At 36.0% G+C, this 26,097-nt stretch overlaps 1 protein-coding gene across 4 annotated transcripts in view; it reads left to right on the top strand.

Annotated features, from left to right (window-relative positions):
* The window catches only part of myo5aa (myosin VAa), a 96,212-nt gene that overhangs the window by 17,561 nt on the left and 52,554 nt on the right, over window positions 1-26,097 (top strand). For all 4 annotated transcript variants that reach the window (XM_089135384.1, XM_089135383.1, XM_089135386.1 and 1 more), the window contains exons 2-10: window positions 1,440-1,550; window positions 4,772-4,943; window positions 5,032-5,176; window positions 8,907-9,063; window positions 10,606-10,749; window positions 16,959-17,040; window positions 22,130-22,237; window positions 24,079-24,185; window positions 25,778-26,043. In XM_089135384.1, the coding sequence (XP_088991510.1) occupies window positions 1,440-1,550; window positions 4,772-4,943; window positions 5,032-5,176; window positions 8,907-9,063; window positions 10,606-10,749; window positions 16,959-17,040; window positions 22,130-22,237; window positions 24,079-24,185; window positions 25,778-26,043 (1,292 nt within the window). The remainder of the gene's footprint in view (window positions 1-1,439; window positions 1,551-4,771; window positions 4,944-5,031; window positions 5,177-8,906; window positions 9,064-10,605; window positions 10,750-16,958; window positions 17,041-22,129; window positions 22,238-24,078; window positions 24,186-25,777; window positions 26,044-26,097) is intronic.

Genomic DNA, 26,097 nt, shown 5'->3' with positions numbered 1-26,097 from the left:
TGTGCAGCTAGTGGTCATAAATATGCTCATTTGAACTACTTTCTTTTCTTTAGTGTTGTTGTTTGTTTCTGTCTTCATGTTTATAGGGTCAGTCATTCATGTATAATCAGGATTATTGGTTGGTTCTGGTTGTTCTCTCAGATGAACCGCTGTTTGTCTACTGTTGTCATGACTGCATTCATGCTGTCTCTATTATTACGGTTGTAATTATGATTTAGTGATGAGGCAGATCAGGCAGGATGACAGCTGATGCAAATTATAAGCTAGCTATAAGTCTAAAAATATAAAATAAATAATAATACTAATAATAATAATAAAACTTTCAGCACTGCATGGAGTATGTTGTATGGCATGACATGATTCTTTAAAATTTTTAATTGATCTTAAAGTGCCCCATTATGCTTTATCAAATATTACCTTTGCTGCGTGTAATAGACTGCACTTTTTTTTTCTTACTTAGTATTTTTGTCTTGTTTCCAGTCCAAATATCTAAAGATTCTTAATTCAAGATGAGTTTACTATAGACCATTTTGCAATGTAAACAAAACTGGTCCAGAAGCACTTCCTGTTTCAGTTTTTTAACACTACATAAAAGCTGGGATAAAATACAACCAACAAAACATATAAAACTGAATCAAAAAGTTAAACAAACATCTTTAATATTTTTTCTTTACATGTGAAATAAAGAAAACAGTTAGAAACTGAAACAGGAAGTGTTTCTGGACCAGTGTTGTTTACATATTGCAAAATGGTCCATAAGTAAAATGAAGTGAGTTTTTTACTCAAGCTAAATTATCTGTCAATGGGGTAAAAAAAACAAATATTTATCTGCCAATGGGATAAAAAAAATAATAATCTTGTTTTTGTTTGAATTAAAATAGTTTTTCTTATCAATAACTCGCTTAATTTTGATTTTTTTTTTTCCTTCTTCCAGAAAATGAAACATTATATCTCAAGTAATTTACTTGTCTGGTAAATGCATCTTGATATTTTTAGATTTTGGTCTTGAAACAAGTCAAGTGTATAGATGTTTATAAAAGTAAAATGACTGAAAAGTTCCAACAAGGGCTTTGGTCCAAGTGGTGGACCAATCACAACAGACTGGGCCATTTGACCAATCAGAGCAGAGTAGGCCTGTGGAAAGGTGGTGTTTTGAGAGACTGAATCTTCGAACAAACATGATATGCAGAAAATTGGGAACCTTTAAAAATAGCATAATTGCATTATGTAATGCTGCTGGTTCTTGATCGCTTTTGAGTTCCTGTGTCATGTGATTGAATGTTTTTTTTCTGCATCAACTGACATGTTTAGGAGCAGACTTGCTCTTATAATTAATCACAATGCTTTCAAATATGTGTGTTAAAACAACCAGATAAAGAGCAATACTGAAGGAACATTGTGTTGTCGAGTGATATTAACTGATAATTTTGTCTGTACAGTATGCCCGGGTCTGGATCCCGGATGTAGAGGAAGTGTGGAGGTCAGCAGAGCTCACCAAGGACTACAGACAAGGAGACGGAGTACTGCAACTACAGCTAGAGGATGGAAAGGTCAGTGTGTGTATATTTGAGTAATGAGTTTTTATAAGCCTCATCAGAATATTTGTGTGAACATTACTCACCGTACAATGCCCAGATCATTAACCATTAGTTTAAACATTCAACTGTCAATTACATTGCCCAAGTACTACAGACCAGTGCTTCTCAATTGGTTTGGCCATGGGACCATTTTCCTATGGTCATTAAACCACTACCCAAATTTGTAGGAATTTGAATCAAGATTCAAATAAATATTTCAAAATTTAGAATCAAAATGTATTTCTCAAAAATGGTTGATTCACACAAGTACCGTCCCACTTTACCTAATTGTAAGAATATCAATAACACTGGTGAATGAATAGTAATGCTAATAAATAGATGTCTCATAGTCTTTGTTTATACATAAGTTAGTATTTGTCATCATAAAAAAGTCACAGTTAGAGACTACAGTTACCATGGTAAAAACAATACTAACATAAAGTGAACTGTTAATAAAATATATGGACAGTGACACTGATCCTGATAAATATAATGAACATCATACCTTGCAAATCCTTCCCAGCTAACACATGATGTATCGCGCTGTTAAAGCGCTGTTTACATGAAATAAACTCTGCAAAGATGTCAGTAATAATGTAGAAATTCCCCACAAGTTGTTCCACTTAACTTAAATGTACATAACTACACAGCTCAAAAAACAAACAGATTTGGTTTGAAAAGCACCTTATTTTTAGATGTGCATAATAATTAGGTATGCATCTTTTCTTCTCAACGTATTTTTGTGATCCAATGAGCATTTGATTTTTCAGTGGTCACATTTTTTTATCCAATTGTCACACTTTAAATTTGAAATGAAATTTCTACAGTCCCTCTCATGGGTACTTAATTATTATTATTAATTTTTTTTTTACTCCGTGTCAGTTCCATTTTTGGTCCATTTCATGTTTTGTCTTTGTATTCACCTTCTTTTTGCTCATTTTCAGTTGACCCAGTTTTCCCATGCGTTTCTTTGATTCATTTCATTCACCTGTCCCTTGTTAATTAGTTCATTAGTCCTCGTTTGGTTTAGTATTTATAGTCCCATGTTTCCTGAGTTCTTTGTCCTGTCTGAATGTCATGTTGGTAATGTGTTGCAAGCCTGTTTTTCCTTTATCTTCTAGCGTTATTTGGACTAAATACTTTTCTCTTGTTATTTCGTCTTTGTGAGGATTTTTTGGCAACATACCGTGACAGTAGTAAATTGCAGTATTAAGGTTAACAATTAATTGACCGTTAATTTAAAAGGCGATCGCTAATTCATGCACAAAACAAGTATTCATTGAGCACTTCCATGACATACGGTTTAATTAAAAATAAATAATTTTAAAAGTGTAGTAGATGGCAGCAATCTTCTATTAAACACGTTTTTCATGTTGATGGATGAAACCGAGAAATGTAGATCTTTTTAAAAGTGAATTCTACAAAAAATTTTTCTTTTTTAAGGTAAAAAAAAAAACATGACGTTATGTCTAGCTTTCCATAAAAAACAATGTAATCGTCTAACTATTATGCAATTAGATAAAATGTCTATTCAATACATTACTTCTGTCTTTATCCTCTTTTTCTTTCTTTTCTCTTCTTCCCTAGACAACAGAAAGCTTATTGGCTATCTATGGCATGCTAATGCTAATTTATCATGTGCCATAAATTCGGCCATCGGTCTCTTTCAGGTGAAGTTTGTTGGAGTGTTTGATATTGCGAGAGTGATTAGAGAGCATAATTATGGCTCCATATGCTTTCGAAACGCTCTTGTGGTACACGTACAGTATTAGCTTCAAGTCGAACACACCTACAAACTTCAGTGTGGTGGTCGCTACTAGCATATTTCTATTCCAGCCTTGATGTTGTTCAAAATCTTTTTCTTTTTTTTTAGTGGAACTCAAAAGACATTTTGCAGATTGTTTACCTAGATCTTTCCCCATATAATGCAAGTGAATATTAATTGTCCAGCTCCATAAAATGACAAAAACGTGTGACTTTGCTCTATTAAGTATGTCAGACTGAAGTCATTCATTAGTTTTGTGTGAGTCTTCACCCAATGAATATTTCCATAAGCCATAGCCAGTGTTGGGTAAGTTACACTAAAAAAGTAATTAATTACTAGTTACTAATTACCTCTTCAACAGTGTAATTAGATTACTGTACTAATTACTCTCTCTAAAAAGTATTTAATTACTTTTAATTACTAATTACTTTCAAAATCCCATATCAATCTCAACCAGCTGAATAATACAAGGATAGACATGAATCTGTTTTAATTCTTTCAAATAAATACTATAAAATTGTATGAATTATCCTTAAACTGACCAAGGTGGAGAAAGTTGCATTATAAAAACATACTTTTTAACATCAGACAATACATTTTGATGTTAAACCCACTGTTGTTTTATGTCTGATCTCATGACATTTCACACTTTTTTCATACATATTTTACAATAATTCATACGAATTAGTACGAGTGCGGTCATACAATTTAGACACCTCATAAAATGCATACGAATCGCTGTGAGATCGGATTGATCTATACACAGTATTTACCTCAATTACATCAGAAGTAACTGTAATTAAATTACAGATAAATGAAGAGTAATCCCTTACTTTACATTTTCAAGGGAAAAGTAGTTAGATTACAGTAACTTACTAGTACTTAGTAATAGTACTTAGTAATTAGTTACACCCAACACTGGCCATAGCTCTTGAAGGGATAGTTCACCAAAAATGAAAAGTCATAATTTCATCACCCTAATGTAGATCAAAACTTTTTTTTTTGTCTGTGGAAAAAAAAGAAGAGATAAATGTCTTAATTTTTCTTTTCATATAATGGAAGTTAATGGGACCCAAAAACTGCATGAGTACCAACATTTTTCAAAATGTCTTTTTTGATGTTCCACAGGAGAAAGAAATTCTTATAGGTTTGGAATGACATGAGGGTGAACACATGAGTCATGACAGATGGTATTTTGGGGTGATTTATCCATTAATTTAAGCCTGTATTATCCTGATACTTCAGAATTCAGTAATCTCAAATTCTACTTTGGCGTGCAACCAATTGCAACAAATCAGATTTTAATATTCTGAAACGTTTTTTCAGCCTGTTCCTCACAGAAAACCATTGCTTGTCTTCAGAAGATATGATAGTTCCCCTCAAAACACAACTTCATATAATTTGTTGTGCTGTGAATTGTGTAATTCAGGAATTGGAGTACAAATTGGACCCCAAGACGAACAACTTGCCACATCTGCGTAACCCAGATATCCTGGTGGGAGAAAATGACCTGACGGCTCTCAGCTACCTTCACGAGCCTGCTGTGTTACACAACCTGAAAGTGCGCTTCACTGATTCCAAACTTATCTACACTTACTGCGGTAAACACACACATACACAAGAAGACATACACACATTTAATGTGTCTAGAAATATTTGAGCTCAATTGTCTTTTATCGTTTGACCCAGGTATTGTGTTGGTCGCTATAAACCCATATGAGACGCTTCCCATCTATGGATCCGATATCATTAATGCGTACAGCGGGCAGAATATGGGTGACATGGACCCTCACATCTTCGCAGTGGCAGAAGAGGCTTACAAACAGATGGCCAGGTGGGGCTGAGCAAGTTTAAGTTAGTTAAACTGTCATTGGTTGATAGTTACCTGAATAAAGGTTACTAGGGGTAATAACAGATTTTAAATACTTGACTGCCCATGTTGATGTTTAGATGAATAGTATGTGCTGCCCACTATTTTCATAATGGCCTTGTTTACACCTGGTATTAAGATGTGTCTTGGTTGACTGTATTACAAGTTTTCTTTTGTCCACTTTCAACCACTTCTGTCTGGATTTTTTTCGAGAAGAGGGTCTATTGGCAGGTAAATGTGCTGTATGTTTTTTTATTTTATTTTTTTTAAAATCTAAAATAAGCTTGTGCCATTTAGATATGAACACGAATGGAGACGATGGACCTATTGAGAGCATCAGCTTTTGTTATTGATCTTACAGCCGCTAGACCACGCTGAACGTGGTGAATGTGTGTTAGAAATCAGGAATGGGAGAGAACATTATGCTTGGTTTGTTTTTCATCTTCTAACTAAACTTGAGTCTTCAGACGACAGTTTAAATTCCGTCTGGCTAGCGCAGTTCCCATAATTTTTAGGCATCAAAGCTGTAGGCGGAGAGTATGCGTCTTTTGTGGTTGTTCAAACGCATTCGACCTGATAAGCGTTTACACTACTAAAGCAATCTGGTCTAATGTGTTTTCTACTACCTCTGGAAGTGGAAAAGCTCAAATGTTTTAGACCCCATTTACACCTGTATTTAGCATCGTCCACTTGTGATCCGATCGACCAAAACACATCTTAATCCTAACCACACCTACATCCTAACCAGGTGTTAAAGGGTTAGTTCACCCAAAAATGAAAATTCTGTCAGTATTTATTCACCCTCATGTTGTTTCAAACCTCTATGTGTTTATTTGTTCTGCTGAACGCAAAGGAAGATATTTGGAAGAATGTTTTAATCAAACAGATCTCATTCCCCATTGGAATGAGATCTGTTTGATTAAAACATTCTTCCAAATATCTTCCTTTGTGTTAAACACATAGAGGTTATAAACACATAAATAAACAAATAAACACATAGAGGTTTGGAACAACATGAGGGTGAGTAAAAAAAAAAAAAACAGATCTCATTCCCCATTGACTACCATAGTATGTATTTTTTCCTACTATGGAAGTCAATGGGGAATGGATCTGTTTGATTAAAACATTCTTCCAAATATCTTCCTTTGTGTTCAGCAGAACAAATAAACACATAGAGGTTTGAAACAGCATGAGGGTGAGTAAATAGTGACATAATTTTCATTTTTGGGTGAACTAACCCTTTAACAGGGCCAATTACACATTAAACACAGAACAAGAATAATGAGTTGATAAAGCGTCTTCATCTTTGAGAAATGGATATTTTTGTGAGATTCACTAAGCCATTAAGAAGGGTTTATTTATTTAGGGTTTTATTGTTGCATAGCAAAAAGATGTGATCACATTTTTTATTTTGGTGGCGAATTTCATGGACCTAAAAGGTCCATTGTTTATTATCAATAGTGAAGCTATATATAAAGCTAAAAAAAAGTTGCAGAACAATGGTAAATTTGACGGGAGCTTCACACACACACAGCGCCAGTTCTACAGTTTTGGAAATCACAATTTACATTATAATTACAACTTCAATTTCAACTACAGTGTGTTCATGTTTTTAGTAAGCCTACTCATGCCTGAGCCCCAAAGTACACCTACCTATTACGTATTTGTCATGGACCAATTTCAGATCTAAGGTGTTTACTAGCCAACGCAAAGTTGTCTGGACAGTTTCGAACCACAGACAAAAACTCCAAGCAAACGTCATTTTGGCCAGTTTAAGTTTGAATGATGTCACACCTGACAGCACATCTGTGCTCTTATTATTATACCCTACTGACTTTCATTGTATGGACAAAATCCATTCCATTTAATCAAAAACTCCTTTTTAGGTACACAGGCTGCACTTGCATTGCGTCAGCCAAACATTCATATTTGCATAGAGTATGTCTCTGTGTTAGTATGAGCTATATTGCTCAATCTAAAGGGAAGGTTTGTAGGTCAGGATGTTGCTCACTGCAGCCCAGCCAAAAATAGACCAGCCAAGGTTATGTTTCTCTCGCTCGTTTTCTTGGGACTCTTGTTCCTTCTCTACTGAGTGCACTACTGCAGCTGTCTGTCTGTAAGGTTCATTGATCAGTGGATGCCTGTGTCGCAGCACAAGCTACAGTTTTCTCAGGTCCCACATGTTGGAGCATCATTTTCTCTGATCCTTGTGTTTTTCCTCTTTGTCTTTGCAATACACCATTATACATCAATACAAATCAATAGATTTTCAGCATTTTTAATGTGTAAACTCTAGTGTGTATTACGCACCCTGGTACCTAGCCAAGTCAAATCAGATTGCATAAAAGCAGCTTTACAGTGATAACAGGAAAATAATGCAACAAAGTTTATTTCGGCTGTGCAGCAGATCTAGAAAATAGTGCTTAAGTTCAGTGATGGTTCATTTTTGTTGTAAAAAAGTTATTGGTTTATATATATATATATACACTCACCTAAAGGATTTTTAGGAACACCTGTTCATTTTCTCATTAATGCAATTATCTAATCAACCAATCACATGGAAGTTGCTTCGATGCATTTAGGGGTGCGGTCCTGGTCAAGACAATCTCCTGAACTCCAAACTGAATGTCAGAATGGGAAAGAAAGGTGATTTTAGCAATTTTGACCGTTGCATGGTTGTTGATGGGCCAACTAATTCAAGCTGATAGAAGAGTAACTTTGACTGAAATAACCACTCGTTACAACCGAGGTATTCAGCAAAGCATTTGTGAAGCCACAACACGCACAACTTTGAGGCGGATGGGCTACAACAGCAGAAGACCCCACCGTGTACCAATCATCTCCACTACAAATAGGAAAAAGAGACTACAATTTGCAAGAGCTCACCAAAATTGGACAGTTGAAGACTGGAAAAATGTTGCCTGGACTGATGAGTCTCGATTTCTGTTGAGACATTTAGATGGAGTCAGAATTTGGGGTACACAGAATGAGAGCATGGATCCATCATGCCTTGTTACCACTGTGCAGGCTGCTGGTGGTGGTGTAATGGTGTGGGGGATGTTTTCTTGGCACACTTTAGGCCCCTTAGTGCCAATTTGGCATCGTTTAAATGCCACGGCCTACCTGAGCATTGTTTCTGACTATGTCCATCCCTTTATGGCCTCCATGTACCCATCCTCTGATGGCTACTTACAGCAGGATAATGAACCATGTCACAAAGCTCGAATCATTTCAAATTGGTTTCTTGAACATGACAATGAGTTCACTGTACTAAATTGGCCCCCACCCACAGTCACGAAATCTCAACCCAATAGAGCATATTTGGGATGTGTTGGAACGGGAGCTACGTTCCCTGGATGTGCCAAATCTCCAACAACTGCAAGATGCTATCCTATCAATATGGGCCAACATTTCTAAAGAATGCTTTCAGCACCTTGTTGAATCAATGCCACGTAGAATTAAGGCAGGTCTGAAGGCGAAAGGGGGTCAAACACAGTATTAGTATGGTGTTCCTAATAATCCTTTTGGTGAGTGTATATAGCCGCTCTGGAGAAAAAGTGATGTCATCGTCAAACTCAGTTCAGTTCTCATATAATGGTGTCAATAGTGTCCTAGTGGCACTAGTAACCACTGACAACACCACATTTTCTTAATCTATTTGCACTTATTTCATTTGTATTTTTGCATCTTTCAGGGATGAGAGGAATCAATCCATCATTGTGAGTGGAGAATCTGGAGCAGGGAAAACTGTTTCAGCAAAATACGCCATGCGTTACTTTGCCACGGTCAGCGGCTCTGCCAGTGAAGCCAATGTAGAGGAGAAAGTTCTGGCATCCAACCCCATCATGGAGGTGAGTTTTTCCTGCATCACTAGATCAGTGCGTCATTCTGGAATCAGTGCTGAGACTTGGGCTGTTTGTTTTCATGAAGGTCTTTAATAATACAGACATTTATATCTCAGAGAGCCAAAGCCCTTGGGCTGGGAGACTAAAAGCTGTTCACTGGCTGAATATGAGTGTCTTTTTCAGACTGTTATATCTGCTCTTCACTGCATGGTCTTCATCTCCCCAGGGCTCATTTCACTCAGTACAACAGTAGAGAGAGAGAGAGAGAGCGAGAGTGTGTGTGTGTATTTGAGTGCTCACATGTGTATTAGAGTAAATGTTGTGTTAGCATAAAGCTCACATGACCTTCTCTGCTGTCCTCAACTCACATATTTCTTCAAAATATTTAAAACAGAACCAAATCACTATGTTTCCTCTGTATACATTTTGGCATGTAAAAGCATCATGGGGAGAATTCCAAACATAAAGGCTGTTCCAAACATTATGTGTAGTAATTATGTAAAATTATATATATATAGATATAGATACTTTATTTTGGCCAAATTCAAAGGCAGTATTATCCTTCACAGATAATGTGCTGCAGTGATGTATTTTTGTTGGCCAACCCGAAAGTTAGCATCGCCCTGGTTCCCTCAACAAAAGCACAATAGGATCTTTACATTGGGTTTTGGATTATCGCAGAAAATACAAAACTATGATTCTTACACGTTTTGTCCATCATGATAACCTTCACAATTGACTAGTTTTAATAATGTTGAGGCCTAAAGTCAATCACCAGAAGTAAAAAGCTAAACAAAGTAAACCACTATTGTACTTGTATTACAAAAAAAACAAAACAGTTAACACCATTAACAATAAGTATGCTTTTTACCCTTAATACCTTACTTTTACATATTTGTCAGATCTTGAAAATTGAGATTCGACTCTCCCATGCCATGAGCATATTGGCAGCCTTATAATAAAAGAGATAGTAAAATATTGTGTGAAAGTATTTGAAATTTTATTATTATACTCCGCCATCCAAAATACTCCCCCAATCTATCATTGGACATACAGACTGGTAGCCCCACCCCCAATCTCATGCTGTTGGTTGTGCCTAGCTACAGGCATTAACTCATGCATTGATGATGCATACCGTTGTTCAGAGCTAAATAACAAAACGATATAAACTATTGAAAACCAAACCACCTTAAAAACACAGATGATCTGAGCTTGGATAGGATTTTATTTATTTTTTTGCCAGGTTTAATGAATTTGTGCCCTATAAACACCCTGCTCCAGAAGCTCCGTTGCTTGCTGATTCTGATTTCGACCGAGTTCCTCAGCAGATTTCTGCTCTGTGGGGGAGGCAGTATCAACCTCCTGAGCTGCTGTAGAGACCCAGAGACGCATACATGATCTTCCTGTCACTCTGTTTTTAATCAATAACCTTTCTGTGTGCTCCTTAAACTTTTAACCCTGTTCTCTTCTAACTGAAACAACAAAGAAGCCCCCAGGTCAGTCCAGTACTTCCACTCAAACTGATGTCTTTTCTGTTCCCATTTCTAGTCCATCGGTAACGCCAAGACCACCAGGAATGACAATAGCAGTCGATTTGGGAAATACATTGAGATCGGCTTTGATAAGAGGTATCACATCATTGGTGCGAACATGAGGACATATCTGTTGGAGAAATCGCGCGTTGTATTTCAGGTGAGGGAGCATGATTGACATTCTGTCACTTTGGAGATTCACTTTGGCCTTTATATAAAATATTAAACTAACCATATTCTATACATTCTCAGCATCTTTTCTGGCCCGAAAGGTCCGCAATCTTAAATCAAATGTTTATCAAGCATAAAATATTACTCATCAAGACCATTTTCCACCCTCTCTTTGACATTTAGAATGAAACGGGCTCTTTGCAACTGTACCTTTAAGACTTGACCTATGTCAGGATTGGCTAACCTTTCTGATGAAAAGAGTACTGTAATAGTGCCTTTGGCATAAAATCTGGAATTAAATAGTTTATATATATATATATATATATATATATATATATAGAGTATGTAAAACTCTTAGTGGTCAAATATTGATGTTGTGATGTCATAACCATGACAATTTCTGAATCTTTAGTTTTGCATTCGCCGAAATGCGTAGGAGAGCTTTGTTTTCTGTGTAGCCATGAAATAATAGAAACTTTATAATCTAAAAGAGTGCCATGGTCATCCTAGAACTTTACTGAAGCAAAACAAATCCGTTTAGCAAAGGTATGATTATAAGAATGTTTAAGAATCAATCTAGAATATGCTAGATCATGGAAATCTGTGCCTCTCAGATGGAAATGTTGATTTCTCTCATTGCCCTCATATGTGATTTTCCATGCCAGTTTTTTTCTTCCCCATTGGAATACTGAATGAATGTGTGGTTTATTCTTCGGAGTGTTAAACCAAAATCCTGCTGTATTTCAGAATTACCACCAGATGTTATCAAACACTTAGTGATCCAGAGATTAACTATTTGTGTGTGCTTTAGAGTCTTTCTGATGGTTTTTATTATGTAGAAAAAAAAAAAAAAAATATATATATATATATATATATGTTTCTACTCCACTTAAACATAAATACTTAAACGGTGGTTGTCATAAAAACTTGACTGAGGTATTCAAACACGCATTCGGTATTAAAAAACATGTAAAAATATAAATAATATGTTATATTGCACATATTTTGCAAAAAGAGCGTTTCTAGAGTTCATTTTTCCAACCAACTATCCAGCTATATTGAATGGCTTTTCTGAGGTAAATGTAATGACATATTGTTTACAAGCTGACTGTTTCGACACACTTCTACTGTTGAAACACTGATTGAGCGATTACATGAGACATGATGATACATTTCAGTAAGCTATTCTGGATCTTTCATCGATCCTTCTGGTGTTCATTCATATGTATTTTGTGCTATAACTACATTGAAACTGCTTTGAAGAATGGCCTAAGACAGTGTACACAAAGAGGAGCAGCCGCCACTCCCTCTGAAGCACACCGCACTTCCTGCTTATGGCAGATCTAATTTTAGCTCCTCTCAGATACCTCAGGGATTTAATTCACAGTATGATTTTCATTTCTTGAAGGCTCCTATGTCTTTCTGCACTTTCTAGTGGAAAGGACTATAGTGAGCTAAGCTAATATTATGCTGCCTCCTTCGATACCTTTATCTGGCCAAATTCTAGAATGTACTGCGATTAGCTAAAAAATGAATTCCAAAATAGTGGATGAAGCGAGGAAAATGTCAATTAAAATATTATCGACAGTCAGTCAGTGCTGATAAATACAGTTAAATTAAACTTAAAATGGACTGTTTTAATATTTCGGTGTGCTATTAGTAACACATAATATTGTTAGCTTAGCAAGATGCTAATTTCACACTTATTTGGAATAAATTGTCAGTCGAGTCTTTGTTTAGCTTCAAGTGAGGAATGTTTTTTAAATGGTTATGAAGAGTCAGTCACCAAAGGAGAACAGTGGACAACAAGGCAGCTCACTAGGTTTTAAAGAAAGCTGTTCATTGAGCAAATCCGAAATCGTCCCCTATACCCCTTATTCATTATCCACGACATTACTCCGCTAGTATAGTACACTGAATGATTGAAAACAAGTGAACGAATTCAGACACTGAGTGTGCTTGAGGTGCCCCATGTCAGTGCATCGTGTTCTCTAGGTGTTGAGTATACATCAATTTTACACTCATTGTGGTGGATTATGGGATGAATGAGTTCACTCATCCATCCACTATGGTTTTTGGACACCACTACAAATGGCTGTCCTCATAGTGATTCACCAAAATTTCTGCAACTGGTAATATCTGGCAGAAAATGATTTTTTTTAGGTTTAGGGCGGAAATCATAGACTGATACGCTGACATTTAAGTGGTACTTTTCCGATGACGAGTGTGTATATTGTTCGCACAGCATGGATAAACTAAATATCAAAATAATTAAATTTCATTGATATAATATATCATTAAAAATTTGATATGTATTTATTTATTTAGTTTTGCCCCGAAACTGATTAGGCCTACATAAATGACTTCATCTGGCCCAGGTGTGAGAAACATGTTTGGAATTCAGAGGCTGTTTCTCCTTCTGGAAAGCTCAGAGAGATTAAAGCTGGACAGGAATGAGGGTAATGGAGTTAAACATGTCTGTTCAGTGTTATATAATATACTCACAGAGACTGCTGTTGTGCTTAGGGGAATTCCAGATGAGTTAAGTATGTGTGATTGTCAGATGCAGACCAGAATTGCACTCTATGCAAGTATGTAAATTTAATGGGTATTTTGCAAGCTTGTTCATGCTTAACATGCATTACTGTGACAGTCGCACCGTTTTTGTGTGTGGTATTTCATCACATAAACCTGCGTCTTATTCACTAACCACCTGCAGTCCGTGCTGGTATTGTGTCATGGGTGTATTTCATTTAAATAATTAACCTTCTTTTCAGCATGAACACTCCTTATTTCTATATAAATTAGGTTTTGATGGGTATATATTGACTGAGCTTTTTGCCTGGCACAATTAAAGGAGAACTCCGGTCAATTTTAATATTGAGCTAATTTTTTTTTGTACATTTGGAGTGCTGTCAGTACAGACAAAAACGACAAAAATCAGTGTTGCCTACACCGTGTTATCGTCTTTTTAAAATTCGCACCCTGTTGACTTCAATGGGGCATGTTCTAAACCTGCTTTTAGCCTCTTAACATCCTTGATTTGTCATTACGAGTGCACAGCCATGTGAGTGGTGTTATTAAGAGTGACCACGGTCAATCTGACTGCAGTAGATGTGAAAGATATGAGTAAAAATGATATTAATTCAGCCAGCTCACATACCTCTATTTGCTTCCTGTTTTCGGTCGAAGCCCACAGTGGTAGATTGTCGAGTTCACCCACGCGATTATTGGTGAATATCATCTCACATGGCTGTGCACTCATAATGACAAATCAAGGATGTTAAGAGGCTAAAAGCAGGTTTAAAATATGCCCCATTGAAATCAACAGGGTGCGAAAAAGACGATAACACTGTGTAAAAAATGAGCTCAATGTTAAAATTGACCGGAGTTCTCCTTTAACGATGTTATTAACAACTGTAGCAGGTGTTAAACAGAATTGTATTTAAAAAGGGATATTTTTCTAGAGTTTTCTTTTGATCATTGCCCCAGTAATTCAAATTATAATCTAATGGGGAAAAAAGGCATACTTTATTTTCCCCATAAGTTTTCATATATTGATGGTATAGTTTGATGGGTCAAAAAGGCAGATTGCATTAAATGGAGAGTTATTGATTTATATTAGTTATTCAATTACTCTTAAGAAAGAAATTATTCTTGCCTTTATTTTCAATTTAGAATATAAGAAGAAAATAGCAGTTACAAAGAATAGTGTTCTTTAAGGGGTAGTTCACCCAAAAATGAAAAGAAATGAGTCATTATAAACTCATCCTTATGTCATTCCAAACCCGTAAGACTTTCGTTCATCTTCGGAACACAAATTAATAATTTTTTTTATAAAATCTGAGCGATTTCTGTCCCTCCATTGACAGCTACGCAACTACCAATTTGACGCTTCAAAAAGTTCTTAAAGGGATACTCCAATTTTTTTGGAAATAGACTCATTTTACAACTCCCCCAGAGTTAAACAGTCGAGTTTTACCGTTTTCGAATCCATTCAGCCAATTTTCTGATTTTTAGAAGAATATCAGTAACCAGACAGTTTCTGGTCTCATTGAATTCCATAGTATATTTTTTTTCCTACTATGGAAGTCAATGAGACCAGAAACTGTCTGGTTACTGATATTATTCTAAATATCAGAAAATCGGCTGAATGGATTCGAAAATGATAAAACCCAACTGTTTAACTCTGGGGGAGTTGTAAAATGAGCTTACTTCCAAAAAAGTGGAGTATTTCTTTAACGAGATCGTAAAACGAATCCATATGAATTGAGCGGTTTAGTCCAAAATTTCTGAAGAGACTCGCTTTATATGATAAACATATTGAATTTAGCCCTTTCATTCACTCATAAACTCACACATCATAAACTCACACACATTTCGTTTGTGGTAAACTGAAGCTCAAGCATGTTCACTTGACGTGCGAGAGCCAATGAGTTTTATTCTTGTGTGTTACGCAGCACGTTTGACCTTCACAAGAGGTTTGTTCTCGCAAGTCAAGCAGGTTCAGTTGAGCTTCTGTTTGTTTGCTGATCAATGTTTATATGTGAAAAGCCTAAATTCAATCTGTTCATCATATAAAGCGAGTGAGTCTCTTCAGAAAATAATTTGTTTTACAATCTCTTTATAAACGTATGCTGGCAAAAAATCTCTCAGATTTCATCAAAAAGATCTTAATTTGTGTTCGGATGATGAACAGATTTGTTTTCGGATGATGAACGGATTTTTGTTCGGATGATGAAAGTCTTATGGATTCGGGATGACATGAGGGTGAGTAATTAATGCCAGTTTAAATTTTTGGGTGAACTATCTCTTTAAGAATGTTCGGTCTCAGAAACCATAGTGATTTTAGTGGCCGATTGCATAAAATGCTTAGACTAGTTTTACAATTTAGTCATACATTTTTTTTCCTTCAAGTCAGTTACATAAAAACTTAGATTTTTCTGAAGTAAGACTGATTAGCCCTAATTAACTGCTTGACAGTCTTAAGTTTATATTTATGCAAACTGGCTCCACTTAATCCATAGCTGTTCACAGCTTATTCTGGCCAAGTACTTCCCACTTGGACAGGAAGAGTTCACATTGACTGGCTCGTGGGTCCTACTACGTGTTTAGGGTGTTTAAGTACTCATTACAAATTTAGCATGATATATTGAGTGTCTTCCCATCCATATTCTGTCCATAATATCACAGATCTAATTCAAAACCAAAGTGAAATGTGATTTTGCTCATGGATATTTGGTTTACTTGGTGGTAATTGAAAGCTCTGAATATCTATTCATAAGTAGATCTGATAGCATGAACATTAAGCTGACAAGTCAGGTTTATTATCTTTGATGAAGCAGGAATGCCACAGTCAACACCAACACACTTCATAATTAACACACTTTATGATCATATAAAAGTCATATAAAAGTGCCTCTCAAACATGCTAAAGTGATGAAATGTTCCTTTTTTTGTTTTGGAGGCATCTACCATAGGTTTACACGCATCAAAATTCAAAAAACACTTCGAAGTGTCTGAAAACGATTCGTTTGAATATTCAGTCTCTCTAAACCCCTCCTTTCCGAGAGCCTACTCTGCTCTGATTGGTCAGATGGCCCAGTCTGTTGACATGACATGAAACAACAGCCATTACCATATCTAAATTTCAGCTCCGGAGGCTTCCTCAGCACTTATATTCACAGTGATACGACCAGCAACGATGGCATCAGTTTTACTGTATCAATTTCAACACGAGTCCATATCCTTTTGAACAGCATGTTCTCGACACGTCAACAACACGAACCAAACTCTTCCAGGCCTCAGCGACAACTACAGTGTTTGAGGACAGGTCAAAGTAGAAGTTGCTTGCAGGCAGCCAATGAAGACCATAGGCTGGAATTTGCTGATGACACATTTCGTCAGAAAGGAGACTATAACTTTATTTGTCGTGGACTTTTTGGTCTTTGAAACTTTGCAGACCTTTTACATGAAAGGTAATATTTGAAAAAGTGTAATAGTGCCACTTTAAGTGAGTACAGTACATGCAGCTTCACGAAAAGTTATGGATTTGTTTTGAACGTCTGTTTTTCTATGCCCTGCAAATTTTGTTTTTGGTTTCTTGTGACGCTATAAAATCCTGCAGATGGAACCAACTGTTGATCTTAAATAATCTCATATGCTATTTTTGTTTTTCTTGCGTTCCTTGTTCTCCAGGCGGATGAAGAGAGGAATTATCATATCTTCTATCAGCTCTGTGCATCTGCTCACCTCCCGGAGTTTAAAGCCTTGAAACTCGGTGAGACAACACACCCAGCACATTTCATTCAAGAGGACATTTTCTTTATGAGAATATTTTAGATTAGGATTACTCATTCATGGGAGTATTTTAGCTGTAATGGAATTGTTGGGAGGTGGGTGCCTTATTTGTTTATAAGTATTAAAGCTACACAATTTAACTTTGTTTCGATAATATTTTGTAAATATTATTAATGAGAGAGTGCAAAAAAACAAAGCCATCTTCCTAACCGTTCTGTTTCTGTACATATTTTTGACTGTCTATAGACCTTATGTAGCCCCGCCCCTTTTCAGTGCTGCGCTCGTTGTCTTTTGACTTCTGGTCTGTATTTTGACAGCGATCTTGCGTAGGTATGAATGAACTGCTCGTAAAAAAAATTCCTGGTCGACATTTGTTAAGACATCTGCTTATGATAAACATTACAATGCTCATGATAACTTTTGTTAACTCTACAATAAGTAAATCCACTTCACAAGCTAATTACTCCTCGACAGCGATGCCATAGAAATATACAGAGCGACCGCGAAACCAGAAGTTCAAAGACAATATTCGAAAGATGACGGCGCCCACGTTTCTCTGGTGCATAAGGTCTATAGCTTGAAGCTGAAAGTTTGTTGTCACATTCAACAATAAAAATTGACCATGGATCACTCAAATCCGAAAAAAAAAACCTCAAAATAAACAGACAAACATTATTTATTTGTCCATCCCCTCTAATATAGTATCCCGTAACCATCAAACCACAATTAACCAAATTGTCGAGCCGAACCAAATCCAAAACAATGTTCCAAATCTGATAGAGGACCAAGCGTGCCGCACAAGCCCTCAAAAGTCAAAACGTCTCGATCGCCCCCCCTGTGACCGGACCTAGTATAGCTCATAACCCCCGCCTCCCCATGTTATTCAATGGGACGCGAGACCAACTAAACAATTAAATTACATTTCACATATCCTTTTTCCAAAGATAGTTTCTGTCATTTACTGTAGTTTCTATCACGTTGATGTAATTTCAAGTGTTCGTTTTTAAAATAAGTTTGTTTTTAGTTAGTTGTGTGCTGATAAAAACGGTGCTCTGACATCATGATTGACAGCTGTGATTGACAGGTTCTCTGAGCGAGGTAGTCACTGAAGCACCAGCAGACTTTTTTTTAATAATGTTGACTATGTTGTTAGTAGTTGTTTACCTTATTTTAACGAGGTTCTGCAATCAGCAGACATCATTGGAGAAGAACGAAGCAGACAGAGGACACTTAATGAAAGTGCGGGGCGTGAGCTTGCGTTTGATTCAGCGCGAAGGAGGCCGCGGCCTTGATTTCACGGCTTTACTTCCTGCTCACGACTGCGCATGACTGGTCCCGAAACAGGCAAGTGCGCAGACTCAGGTCCCAAGATGTCCGCGTCATATCGAGACACTGGCGGCTTCAGTTCTCTCTGATGGAAAAGAGCGAAGGGGCGTCGTCCATCTTTTTTTTACAGTCTATGTAGAGGACCTAAAGTTACATAGTGCAGCCTTAAAGGGACAATGTGTAGGAATTTCTCCCATCTAGTGGTGATAATGTATTTTGCATTAGGGCTGCACGATTCTTGCTAAAATGTGAATCACGATTTTTCTCCATGGGAATTGAGATCTCGATTCTCTTACATGATTCTCTTTTTTTTCTCCATCCAAAATGTATTGCACTCAAGTAAAAAAAAAAAAAAAAAAAAAAACACAAGACAGTCTAATAAAGTGCAGTAACAAAAAAAATCTAAATTGTTTAAGCTGGTTCTTTGGGGCTAACCCATGTAGCTGTCTGTGTATTAGTCATGAACTAAAAGTAAGTGTAGGCTATATTTAATATTTTCTGGCTAGTTTACTATAGCTTTTTTTATAATCAGACATCACACTTTCACCCAAACTGAATAATTACAAACAAGTTTAAATGGGTAGCCTAAATCTTCTATAAATATTTGAGTCTTCATATCTAAAACTCTCCAAAATGCTCTATGTGAAACTGCGGTTTTCCAAACTTTCGTGTTGTTTGAAGACCTCTCTCTCTCTCTCTCTCTCTCTCTCTCTCTCTCTCTCTCTCTCTCTCTCTCTCTCTCTCTCTCTCTCTCTCCGCCCTTTCAAGCGCAGCAGTTTCTATTCTACATCATCACTCGCCGATCAAACTAGCCTTTGGTGGGACTAATATGTGCTATAGCGGCCTCCAAAAAGCAGACGATCTGACGGTTTTAGAAGATTAACAAACCGAAATTAAAAAACAGACCCGCCCTATTTGAGACGAGCTTTTATTTACCCAAACCTGCAGCCACACAGGCGTGTAAAAGATACAGGCGTCTATGGGACTCGGCTATTATTTTTATATAAGTTTTAAGGTACTTCAGTTCTTGTTAAAACTGACTAGACATTGTGTGAAACTACTTTTTGAGTGAAATCATTAATTTTGTCCCTCAAAAGTGTGCTTTCACTTTAATTGAGCGCGCGTTTCACTGCTGCTCACGCGCTGCCCCTGCGCCCGGTGAATACTTTGATTAACATGCAAGCCCAAAAAAAATAAGCGCTGCTCACGTGCAACAACTTTAATTTAGACATTCCCTGATGAAACGTCCGCATGATTGATTTGTGAATTATTGTTTTGTTTTTGTGTGAGTGTGACCAATATAACGCGTGAATGCAGCATGATCTGAATGCAGGGAAATACATGGAAGTGAATCGCCATCATTAAGAAAGGAGATCGCATTTATGTTTGAATCGAGATCGTGATTTTTTTTACGATTAATCGTGCAGCCCTATTTTGCATTCAAACGAATTGTGCTCTCTAACGCCTGGCTTTTTCAAATGTGTGTTGCATCTACGGTAGCCATTATGTAGGCTACCAAAAAGCTATGACAGGATGTCTTCTAAAGCACTTCGTCGAGTGTTCCTTCGGGTGAACAGGTTTGTTATTTCAAACAAACAGCAACTTCACACAGCAAACTTATGGTGCTTTTCCACTACACAGTACCAGCTTATCTTGTCAGTGTGCTTGTTTTAACAAGAGAAATAGTCGACTTTCACTAACACAAAACAGTTAACTCACACACCAATACATCCATAAGAGGTTGTTCGGCAGGTTCGTCGTCGTCTTCAAATCGCTCGCTCTGGCTCGAATATGTAAGGCTTGATGGACAAGTCTTCTGTTGTTGACATTTTATTAACGTGTGAATAAAAATGTTCTTTGAAGGTATCTTATATAATCGTATATCTCTAATCAAACTACAATAATGGCCGAAAGTGGGGAGTTGAACTGACCGTGAACTCAACGACCTGGAGAGCGGGCGGGGTGTGACGCATCTCCTTTTTATTTAAAGGGGACGCATTGAAACGGGTCGCTCAAAGACGCACATCAGAAAAGGGATAGAAGCCTATGGAGCTATAATAATGAGCAATTCAGACCCAAGCATCGCAGTTATGTTTTATATAGACCACAACGGTATGATTTATATGTAAAAATTAATGATTTAAAAGCATGATATGTACCCTTTAAAAATGTATATACAGTAGGGTTAGTCTGTAGTACTTATAATCAATTTTATATAAAAAATGATGAAGTCTCTGGAAACAATTATGCATACTTAAGAAGTCTATGGCATGTCCCTATTTAAATAGGTGAATGTGCGTTTGTGGGTAACGTGTCTGATTAGAGTGTGTTCGTGTTGACACAGCATGGCGAGCGGCTATCAGAGATTTCCTACTGAGAGGCGGGCTGTGCTGGTCTAAATACACAAACACACACACACACACACACACACACACACAGTCGCATATGAATACTGGACCTACTGTAGTTTGGATCCACACACACCTCTCCCTATCATCTGTTTCTTTCCCCCACTTGCTTTGAAACACACACACACACATACACACACTGCTGGCTCTGTGCTCTGTCTCCTCCTGTTTGCCTACTCAGCTGACTTCCTGCTCAGCTGACGCCCCGTTAATGTGAGAGTTTGTGTGTGCGTGAATCTCTCAATACGGTCTCTGTTGCCAAGCAACAGTGTATCCCTCATTAAATCTATGTAGAAGGTTTTGTATTTTAGGGTCTGTGTATAAGGGAATAGATTTTATTAATGCAAATAGTTTCTATTTATTAAAGTTTGTGGAGTTTCCTGGATAATTAAAGCTCTTTTGATGAGCATAGTGTGTCCGAATGAATGTTTGATATTTAACTCAATTCATTTTAGTTCATATGAACCAGCCAGTCAGTAACTACACCGATTTAACTCTCAGTTCTGTCAGGACCACTATTATATTGGCAAAGATGATTGACAAGTAGTATATACTTTGGATTGGCTGTATGGTTCATCATTAATGTTCAACAGCAATTCAAGAAAAAATAAGTCTTGATTCGTAGAGGAATATCAGAAGGACAAGTCCTGAATGGATGAGAGGTGGATCGGGGGGTGGAGGAGGGTAATGAGCTCCTGAGAAACCCAATAAAGCTGCTGATAATACTGAATGGACCTTTTATATAGGGATGCTGTGATAGGCGTCGTATTCCTATTGCATCAGCTGAGAGTCAGCTGATGCGAACTTGATTGATGTGATCTGCCAGAACTGACGAGTCTTTTTTTGCAACATAATGCAGTTGTAAGTTGTGATTTTGATTCATTAAAAGGAACCAACTCATTTGGGAATCTTATTAGGTTAGAACCCAGCAAACTGATCAAACATATTTCACTCACACTGTCCTCCTCTTCAGGTTAAATTGAAATGTCCTGTTCATTTCGGTTAATCAGGACGTTCAGATGGTACATTTCAAATAATCAGACTAGAAAATATTCAGTAATTCATTAGAGCCCCTGCACGAAAATCACTTTTCTGTACATATGTTTGAGCAAAATAAATGCTGCAGTTCGTCTCTTTATTTTAACTCTACTTTCTCCTTGAATTGAACATATCTGACATAAGAAATGATTGGTTCATAAAATTGACTATTTTACAACTACATTTGGGTTTGATGATGACCCAGCCTTGGGGTAGATCTTTCATAAAGTCTGGTGGTACAGTAATTTTTTATTAGAGTGCTATAATAAAAGTTTGTGGATGTTTCTTTCTCCACAGGGAAGGCTGATAGTTTTCACTACACCAAACAGGGCAGGAACCCAGTGATAGATGGAATAGATGATGCCAAGGAGATGTCGATCACAAGGAATGCCTTCTCACTGCTAGGTTGGACTGAAAGTTCAATATTTTCTCATGTTGTTAAGATGCGATAGAGGAAGTAAATCGCTGATTATGAGTGAGTGATTGAGTGAATAAATGAATGAACAAGGCTAAGATATATAGAGCTTTACAATGTACTACTGTACACCAAAAGCGTTTTACTGTCATTTTTTTTTGCATGTGCCCCCTCAGATTTTTTAACCAATGTGACTTCTAAAATACTTAAATATACACTACCAGTCAAACGTTGTAGATCAGTAAGATTTTTTTGTTTTTAAATGAAGTCTCTTCTGCTCACCAAGGCTGCTTTATTTGATGAAAAAAAAAAAATGACAAACAGTAATATTGTGAAATATCATGACAATTTAAAATGACTGTTTTCTATTTTAATTTATTTTAAAATGTAATTTTAAAGCTGAATTTCAACATCATTACTGTGGCTGATTACACATCAGTTTTCAGTGTCACATGATCATTCAGAAATCATTCTAGTATGCTGATTTTATCAAAAATCTATGATGAATAGAAAGTTCAAAAGAACAGCATTTATTTAAAATATGACCTTTTCTAACATTATAAATGTCTTTACTGTAACTTTTGATCAGTTTGACTCATCCTTGATGAATAAAAGTATTTTCTAATTTCTTTCCCGCAAAAATAAAAAATAAATTCATACTGACCCCAAACTTTTGAATGGTTGTGATTAATGTTACAAAAGCTTTCCATTTCAGATCAATTCTGTTCTTTTGAACTTTCTATTCATCAAAGAATCCTGAAATAAAAATGTAAAAAACTGTTTTCAACATGGATAATAATCATAAATATTTCTTGAGCATCATATTATAATCATTTCTGTAGGATCATGTGACAATGAAGACTGGAGTAATGATGCTGTAAATTCAGCTTTGATCACAGGAATAAATTACACTTCACTATATATTCACATAGAAAACTGCTGTTTTAAATTGTAATAATATTTCACAATATTACTGGGTTTTTTTTGTATTTTTATAAAATAATTGCAGCCTTAGTGAGCAGAACAGACTTCTTTTAAAAACATAAAAAATCTTACCGATCTAAAACTTTTGACCGGTAGTGTATATATGTATGTGAATATATATATATATATATATATATTATTGCCTCCAACGTGTCACCATTTTGTGTAATTCACTGCTTCAAAGCCAAAATAGGACATAATACTCATTGAGCACCAAGGAGTTTTTGTCGGTGGTTGGGGGATTCTGTCCAAAATTTTCAAAACATTATTTGACAACGCAACACCAAATAAAAGTTAATATTGTATGTTCTTGCATCAGTTCATATATCAAAATTATGTCATATTTCAGTGAAATTTTAAGTTAAGTTTTATGATAAACCGTAATAGTTCTTTTTACTTGGGGTTGTTTTTTTTTTTTCTATCATAACGCTGTTTTCCATACATGAAATTGTCGAGATCAGTTGCAGTTTAGCTTGTTTCTAAATAAAATTGATATTATATCAGGATTTGAACCCAGCCACTATGCATACTATAATAATATACCACTTGACTATCATGACTTGGAATCTTTGAAAACTAGGTGCATGACGCCCCTGATAGCGGACTGGGCAGTCCCAGAGTGCATTGTGGTACAAACTCAGAGAAATGTGGGTTATAAACAATGTCTTTCATTCAGTGTCAAAAGTATTGATACAATTGTTCTTTTTTTAATTTGACTAGCCAATTATTCATTTTTAAAATTCTTTGTATTAGCTTTGCAACATTAACTCCAAGCACTGTTGGATTTAATCTAGACATAAAATGTTTTTGTTTTTCCTGTTTTTCATTTGTTGATGTCTCTCTTCAGGTGTAAATGAGTCCTATCAGATGGGATTGTTTCGGATTCTGGCTTCGATTTTGCACCTGGGGAACGTGGAAGTGAAGGATAGAGACTCGGACAGCAGTATCATTCCAGTAAGTTTCATGTTGACTTTTAAGTGGCATTTTGGACCAATATGATTTCACTGTGGGTAGGACTATCTATATATGGCGAAAATAGAAACCAAATAATTGTGTGCAACACTGTGGAATTCATTTTATGTCAGAAACTTTGTTTAGCGCTTTTCACAATAAACATTGTTTCAAAGAAGCTTCACAAAAAATCATGCGGTTAATGTTTATAAGATCTGGAAGATAATATAGTTACATTTTGCGCCTAAATGAAAAAAAGTCAGGCAGTTGAAATTGTATATATAATGTACTGTATATCCTTTTATATGTCACTGTATGTATATACTATGTGTGTGTTTATATACACTACTGGTCAAAAGTTTTAGATCAGTAAGATTTTTTTTATGTTTTTAAAAGAAGTCTCTTCTGCTCACCAAGGCTGCAATTATTTGATAAAAAAATACAAAAAAAAACAGTAATATTGTAAAATATTATTACAATTTAAAACAGCGGTTTTCTATGTGAATATATAGTGAAGTGTAATTTATTCCTGTGATCAAAGCTGAATTTACAGCATCATTACTCCAGTCTTCAGTGTCACATGATCCTACAGAAATTATTATAATGTGATGCTCAAGAAACATTTATGATTATTATCCATGTTGAAAACAGTTTTTTTTACATTTTTATTTCAGGATTCTTTGATGAATAGAAAGTTCAAAAGAACAGAGTTGATCTGAAATGGAAAGCTTTTGTAACATTAATCACTACCATTCAAAAGTTTGGGGTCAGTAAGAATTTATTTTTTATTTTTGGGGGAAAGAAATTAGAAAATACTTTTATTCATCAAGGATGAGTTAAATTGATCAAAAGTTACAGTAAAGACATTTATAATGTTAGAAAAGATTATATTTTAAATAAATGCTGTTCTTTTGAACTTTCTATTCATCATAGATTTTTTGGGGAAAAAATGGTACACGACTGTTTTCAACATTGAAAATAATAATTTATGTTTTGTGAGCATAAAATCAGCATATTAGAATGATTTCTGAAGGATCATGGGACACTGAAAACTGATGCGTAATCAGCAACAGTAATGATGTTGAAATTCAGCTTTCAAATTACATTTTAAAATAAATTAAAATAGAAAACAGTCATTTTAAATTGTCATAATATTTTACAATATTACTGTTTGTCATTTTTTTTTTTTCATCAAATAAAGCAGCCTTGGTGAGCAGAAGAGACTTCATTTAAAACATAAAAAAAATCTCACTGATCTAAAACTTTTGACCGGTAGTGTGTGTGTGTGTATATATATATATATATATATATATATATATATATATGTGTGTAATTACACTGTTGATCCCTTCCTTACCTCTTAAACCACATTTAAACCCAACCATACCAACAAACCTGTTCCTAACCTTACCCGTATCCCACCTCAATAGCTGCTTATTTTTTGTGTTTTGCAATATAATATGAACATAATAAGTACATTGTACTTAAATAAAAATGTTAAGTACATAGTGCTTAAAAAGACACGTCATATAAAGTGTGACCTAAATTTTTTTCATTGTGAAGTGATGTAATTTTCTCTCTTTTTTTCCGTCCAGCCAAATAATGGTCACCTGAGTGTGTTTTGTGAATTGATGGGTGTGACGTATCAAGACATGTCTCATTGGCTGTGCCATAAGAAGCTGAAGACAGCAACCGAGACATACATAAAGCCCGTCCCCAAACTACAGGCCATAAATGCCCGCGATGCCCTCGCTAAACATATCTACGCCAAACTCTTCAACTGGATCGTGGACCATGTGAACAAATCGCTACATTCTACGGTCAAGCAGCACTCGTTCATCGGAGTCCTGGATATTTACGGGTGTGTGTTCATACAGCCAAACGCACATTTGGTTCAGTTTAGAGTTACAGAAGT

Source organism: Pimephales promelas, chromosome 10 (assembly GCF_988280905.1).
Source record: "Pimephales promelas chromosome 10, fPimPro1.hap1.1, whole genome shotgun sequence".
Lineage (NCBI taxonomy): Eukaryota > Metazoa > Chordata > Actinopteri > Cypriniformes > Leuciscidae > Pimephales > Pimephales promelas.
Note: the sequence above shows the minus strand (reverse complement) of the source record. Positions and strands in the feature narration are given on the sequence as shown.